Source organism: Trifolium pratense, linkage group LG1 (genome assembly GCF_020283565.1).
Source record: "Trifolium pratense cultivar HEN17-A07 linkage group LG1, ARS_RC_1.1, whole genome shotgun sequence".
Classification (NCBI taxonomy): Eukaryota; Viridiplantae; Streptophyta; class Magnoliopsida; order Fabales; family Fabaceae; genus Trifolium; species Trifolium pratense.
Window position 1 is genome coordinate 7,104,699 of NC_060059.1, and position 7,283 is coordinate 7,111,981.

The following is a 7,283-nucleotide window of genomic DNA, read 5'->3' on the forward strand; positions in this document are numbered from 1 at the left end:
GTATTGGTTGGATAGTAAGAAAACGTGGATAGTATAGTACGGTCCGTACCGACAAAGTTATTAATCTCTTCGTTCTTAATTATAAGCAAATGTCACTTTTTAGATACATTGAATAACTATTATTCAATGTATCTAAAAACTGACATTTGAGTGAATATGAATTTCAAAAATAAGTTTTATCATTTGATCGTTAAATATTTTTATAGTAAAAATAAGTTATACTATTTTTTACTAAATTAAAAAGATTGAATAATTTTTATAAACAAATATGTTAATTCATTGCACGGTTTTTTAAAAAATAAAAAGATTTAATGATTTTTATAAACAAATATGATGAGTTTGCACAAAAAAATTGTGATTATTTTTAATAGTGAAAAAAAGTTACACTATTTTTCAAGAAAATACAATGGGTGAGTTATTTTAATGAAAAAAATATGACGATTCGTCATTTAGATATTTAATATTAAAAAAATCAAAAAATAATTTGCGTAACCCACGACCCAATCCAACTCAACTCGAAAATTAGTGGATTTATCCAACACGATTCAATGTTGTAACGAATGGTTATTTTACTAGACCCAATCTGGAGTACCCTTTGTGGTTCGGGTATTGGTTTTAACCAAACCCAACACAATTCGGCCCACGTACACCCATACATGCTACTATAAGTTTTACACATGACTAGAACGGCTTAATATGTGTGAAATTATTAAATGTTGCTTATAAATTAGGATGGAGGAGTATGATGCAGATATCTCGAATAACATTATAACGAATTTGACAAAATTCACTATTATATCATATATATCATCCATAAATTTTCAAAAATCATTTCATATGTTATTGGAGATCTATCAAAATTAATGTTATTCAATAAAAATTCATAAATCGTTAACTCTGATGGGTTTCAATAAGATATCAGCTAATATTCAATTTCTTTAAAAGAAAATTATGAATAATTTATATGATATTAATTTTCAATTCAACGATAAATTTTATAAAATTCGTATTCCTTATAGAATTATTAACAAGTGTTGCACTTTGCACCACGTCTGATACTGTTTCATTTTAGCCAAAACTTTCTTGCAAACCACACTTTAATCAACATACAAATTATGCAATGGGGACAACAGAGTTTTATCAATTAACTCTTTAAATTGAGAGCAAAAAATCAAAACAAAACAAAACAAAACAAAACCAAGAAAATCATTGAGGAAAGAAGAGGCTGAACAGTGTAGAATAAACAAGCTTCATTTATCACCATCTCCATTCCCACAACCACACATCCAACATCTTCAACCATATTCAATCACTACCGGTCTACCACTACCATTAAAAACCATAAAAACCACCACTATTTTCTATCAACTAAACCTCACGAACCAAATCACAACACCACCATTTTTCAACACCTCCGACAAACCACCTCACAAAATAATATAAGAAAAAAAAAAACCGAAACAGAACAAGAAAGAACAGAGAAGAAGAGAAAAATCGTTTTTTCATCTTCCCCGCTGCCGCCGCAAACCTCGCCGGACCTCTCACTCTCACGGTCTCTTTCTTTCTCTCTTTCACGTTTCATGCTTTTATTTTCCTATTCTGTTGGTTTTGTTCTTAGGATGTTGAAAACAACCAGAATTCATGCAAAATTCTGCAACATACAATCTGATTATTATGCAATGCTTGTCATATGAAGAATACAAAAGAAATGTAAATCAGAAATAATGTATCGCGAATCAACCAAAAGGGCTTAACATAAAGAGTAGTGTTTTCTCATCTAAACTTTGTTGTAAGTGTGATAGGAAGATGAAAGCCATTAACGAGTTAGCAATAGACAGATGTATTTTCGGAAGATATGTTCCAAAATTAGCCGTTTTCGGATTGTATCTTCCAAACCATCCTGAGTCTAAAAGCATGGGTATTTTAAGGTTTTTGGCAGCGGCCAAAAGAACAATTTTTCAGGTCTATTAAAGATTTAGTATTGCTTTGTTGGGCCAATCTTCATCCTTGTTTGTCCAATATTTGTCAAAACATATGACAATTTTATAAAAATTAATCTATTTACTATTCATAAAATTAATCCTTAAAATAAATTTTAGAGATGTAAAAATAATTTTTATTGGTTATTACTTATAAGAAAAATGAAATACAAACAAATTTGTATTAATTTTATGAGAAAAGTTAAAGTAAATCTTACTAATTGATAAAAATTAAATTTCCTTTTTTACTTATAATTTAGAAGAAAAGAAATTAATTAATTTTTACTTATAACTAAAGTGTGAAAGCTTTTTGTTTTTGTTCGGCGATTGTAACATGCATTGGACGCGTGCACCAATTTTATTGCTTGGGCGCTGCTTTCCCCAGTATGGAATCTATGGATGGAAAGCAAAGAAAATTGGGACCGCAGATTGCAGAACATCCATCATACTTTTTCATCACGTTTTTCATCAATCATATACTTCCTCGTACTTTATTTATAAACAAAAAATCAATAAAGTAATCAAATTTAATTATATTTAATGTTATTGTTCTAAAAGTATCTCTTATTAATTGTTCTATTTTTTAAGATGATTGTATAACCCAAATGTAAATTTAATGTAATATAAATGATAGTTTAGTAAATATAACAATGTTCTTACTAAAGTCCTGTTTTGATTAGTTTATTTTTGAGTTTATGCAAACAGTTTATGTAATTTTTTTATATTATTATAAATTTGTCAATATAGTTTATGATAAAATAGCTTATAAAAATACAATTTTCACTAGTGTGAACTTATAAAATAACATAAAACATAATTTATATTGCATAAGCTCAAAAATAAGTTAATTCAAACAGGACCTAAGTGTGAAACAATATAATTTGACTTATAAATGAGTCCAGAGGAGGGAATTGACTAATTTTGGTACGTACAGGAATTTTTAGAGTATATTTGAAAATTTGAATGTACCTATAAATAAATGTATATTTTTTGAAAGATTTTTTTTTATCATTTAATAAAATTATAATATTTAATATTTTTTTAAAAATAACTTACTACTCACAATAGTTAATATTGATTTATTTTATGAAAAATGTAAAAAAGTAGTGCAATTCTTATAAATAATAAAATTGTGTTTTTTTAATGAAATTATTATCTCTAAAATACAATAATAGGTAAATAATTTTTTAATTCATAAAAATAATTATTAATTTATCGGTTTAATATACCGATAAATTTAAATTTTCGAATGTACATAGATGTCATGTGTTTCTTTTAACAAGTACATCTTACATGTCAAGAGATACTCATTTTAAATGTGTACATGTGTTACATGTTAAGAGACATAAAAGTCTCACATCAAACATGAGCCGGTATGAATAATAGTTTATAAGTAAGAGGCGATCCTTACTTTACAGCCAGTTTTATAAGATTGAGTTAAACTCAATTCTTAATTTTAAAATGATATCAGAGTCTTTTAAGATCCGTTAGGCCACCACCATTTATATCTACACACCAAGTCCTATAGTGCTGAACACAAAAGAGTGTGTTAAGAAATATCTTGGATGTGAGTTGGTCTTGAAAAAGATTAATAATTAACAGTTTGATATGTTATTTTGACAGCAGTAGCGAATCCTGCTCTTTTGTCAACCCGTCATATTAGTCACCATCGCTCCAACTGGTGTTTCAGAATTTTGAGTTTCATTACAAATTTTCGTTCCCCATGTGGCTTTGGCTTTTATCTTTTTCAACTTTTGTGGTTCAAATTCTACAGAAGCTGAAACATTATTCTATATGTGTAGTTAGAAACACTACTCCAAATAGAGTCCTTTTGGGCTCCAAACATCACAGAACGCTGAAACACTACTCCACAAAACAGGTATATCTTCTTTTTTTTCCTTTCTCTAACAATACATCTTTTTCTTTTCAATTATTATTATTAATTTATTATTATTAGAATAAATTCATGTTGGGTCTTTTAAGTCTGTAATAAATTCATGTTGGTCACACACATTACAGGATATGATGGAGACTCTAGAAGGAAACAACATGACTATGATTCATGATGCCATAGTTTTAAAAGAAGAAGCAATAGTGCATGAAAATATTCATGAACAAAACAATATTACTAGTCTTACAAACCTCGCCATCACGCAGTGCATTGGCGAAACAGATACCAATTTGGATGCAATAATTACTCGTTATGCGGATACTATAAGTAATTACAACTTGCGTAACTTAGGTACTCTTTAATTTGCTTGATTTTTCTATTTAGTTATTTATGATATCACAAGATATTTTTATTGGAGATTCTACGGTACATTATTTGAATGTACCGGTATATTAGATCATTAAATTGATAAATGAGTGATTATTTATATGAATTAAAAAATTATTAACCGATTATTGTATTTAAGAGATAATAATATCACAAAAAATAATACAATTTCATTGTTTTTTTTTTGGTATAATGGAGAGAAATAAAAGGAAAAAGAAAACAAAAGCAATTAATGATAGAAACAAGTCTCACTTGCATCATCAAGTAGGAGCAGATTTATTCTCGCAGATGGGCTTGCCATAATGGAGAAAGCGTCGTTGTTGCGAGCTCCAAATTTTGCTAGATAGTCTGCACAAGCATTACCCTCTTTCAAATTATGAGCAATTATGACCCTGAATAACCAATGATTTTCCAAATATTTTTCAAAACAACACAATCTCTAAGGCATGCGGTGAATAATTGTTTCGTTGTTATTCTTGCACCTAGGACAAGTGTTATCATGAATCATACCACGATGAGAAAGCATCTCTTTAGTAGGGAGGGCCTTAAAGCGCAGTCCAGAGGAAGAGTTTGATTTTTTCCGGCGCCGGGATGTGCCACAACCAAGACCAACTGACAGTATCAACGGAATTCTCTATGAAAGCAGCGGAATTTCATTGTTTATAAGCCTTACACTATTTTTTTAACATTTTTTCATAAACAAATTCAATATTAACTATTACGAGGAATAAAAATTCAAAAAAAAAAATCAAATTTTATATTTTTGATTGTTTTGATAAATGATATTTGGTTATTATAATTGTTTTAATAATAGAAAAAAATATTTCTTTTAAAAAATATTTATTTACCTATAAATTTAATGACCTAATATATACTTGTATATTAGAAATCATTGTATGTACCATAGAATTTTCCTCTTATATATACTGTTTCCATTGAAGGTTACCCTACAAATCAAAACTTCAATTATAATGCGTTTGCACCATTGCTTAATTTTCATTTGAACAATGCTGGAGATCCATTTCTTGGAAGCAGTTTCTCTCTAAATTCAATGACATTTGAAGTTAGTGTGCTTGATTGGTTTGCTAAACTATGGGAGATAGAAAAGAATGATTATTGGGGATACGTCACAACTGGTGGAACTGAAGGCAATCTTCATGGAATTTTAGTAGGGTTAGTTTTCTAACTACAACTTTTTTACTATAGATTTTAAAAAAATAAAATTGGTTACTAGTATAAATGACTAGAGATGGATAAATTACTTAATTATATATTTTCTTTTATAGGAGAGAAAATTTTCCAGGTGGAATTCTATATACTTCAGAAGATTCACATTATTCAATACCGAAAATAGCAAGAATGTATCGAATGCAATGTGTGAAGGTTGGTTCTTTGATCTCTGGTGAAATTGATTGTGTTGATCTAGAGGCTTCTCTACTTGCCAACAAGGACAAACCAGCAATCATCAATCTAAACATAGGTATATATCTCCTCATTTGTATTTGAAAATTGAATATTTATTTGTACAACTATAACACAAGTTAAAATGCTTATGCATGCACATTTGAACAAAATTAAATTATGAAAAACCTAAAACATGCAGTTTTTTTTTTTTTTTTGAAGGGACGACTTTGAAAGGAGCTATTGATGATATTGATCTTGTAATACAAACACTTTACAAATGTGGATTTACTCGTGATCGATTCTACATTCATTGTGACGGTGCTCTATTTGGTATCATGTTGCCTTTTATCGAACAAGTGAGTTAAAGTTATTTCCATAATCAGATTAAATAAATTTCAAGATTTGAATGATTATCTGATTATAACTTAACTAAAATATTATTTTTGGTCATTGGATAGGCTCCAAGGATTAGCTTCAAGAAACCTATCGACAGTGTAACTATTTCGGGTCATAAGTTTTTGGGATGTCCTTCGCCTTGTGGTGTTTTGATAACTCGTTTGAAATACATTGATGCCCTCTCGAGCGAATGTGGCATCATTGCTTCAAGGGATGCTACAATCACAGGCAGCCGAAGCGGGCATTCTCCAATATTTCTTTGGTATGCTCTCACAAAAAGGGGTTTAATAGGACTTGAAAATGAAGTGCATAATTGCTTAATGAAATCACGTTACTTATTAAATCTACTACGTGATGCTGGAATTGGTGCAATGTTAAATGAATTTAGCAACGTAGTTGCATTTGAGAAGCCCCAAGATGATCAATTTACCCGTAGATGGAATTTGGCAAGCAATGAAAATATTGCACATGTGGTAGTATTGCAACATGTTACTATTGAAATGCTTGACAACTTTGTTGGTGAATTTGTCCAAAAACGATTGATTTGCTCTAAAGATGGACAAAAGTTTCAACCTCTATGCATTGCAAACGATGTTGGTTCTAGGAATTGTGCTTGTTCGATGCATAACGTTTTGAGAAATATTTATTAGCTAAAATGTATGGGATGTTAATTAATAATTGGTTCAATTATTGGGCCATTTATAATATGATTGTACTCGTTTGTATTTATTTGATTGATTTTTGTTCTTCATTTTTTGAAGAAACCAAAATAATATATATATATATATATATATATATATATATATATATATATATATATATATATATATATATATATTATTGAACGCATGTGCAAAATAACTTTAAATCGCCGGTGCATATAAATTAAATTCTATATATATTAACACAAAATTAAGCATAAGGTGTGCCTATTAATAACAAATACAAGAGTTTGAAAAGAATAACATAATAGAACATACTTTAACCACCATTGTGACACAAGTGGTAGATACTTGCATCCCTTAATTATTTAGTCCTGAGTTCGATCTCCGACTGGTGCGTATGGAGAAACATTTGTTGAAAGAGGACAATCCATCAAATGAATCTCAGTTACATCTGCAGTTAAGCGCGGAGGATACCTTTGATTAAAAAAAAGAAAAGAAAAGCACATACTTTCTATTATCCAATTCTACACCCCAAACAAGCTACGAGATTAATCGAACTTA

The 7,283-nt window shown here is 29.2% G+C and overlaps 1 protein-coding gene across 3 annotated transcripts; it reads left to right on the top strand.

Moving 5' to 3' along the window:
* The first annotated feature begins 1,326 nt into the window (after positions 1-1,326).
* Positions 1,327-6,842, top strand: LOC123906197 (serine decarboxylase-like). Of its 3 annotated transcripts, none has more exons than XM_045956091.1 (7): positions 1,327-1,552; positions 3,606-3,858; positions 3,999-4,221; positions 5,199-5,430; positions 5,544-5,737; positions 5,881-6,017; positions 6,120-6,842. In XM_045956091.1, exons 2-7 carry the CDS (start codon positions 3,703-3,705, stop codon positions 6,705-6,707), a joined length of 1,530 nt encoding a protein of 509 aa, XP_045812047.1. In that variant the 5' UTR covers positions 1,327-1,552; positions 3,606-3,702; the 3' UTR covers positions 6,708-6,842. The 3 variants fall into 3 exon arrangements, with proteins under 3 accessions (XP_045812047.1, XP_045812118.1, XP_045812200.1); XM_045956162.1 differs by having other exon boundaries at positions 3,603-3,858; positions 6,120-6,771; XM_045956244.1 differs by having other exon boundaries at positions 3,782-3,858; positions 6,120-6,771.
* The last annotated feature ends 441 nt before the right edge of the window (positions 6,843-7,283 follow it).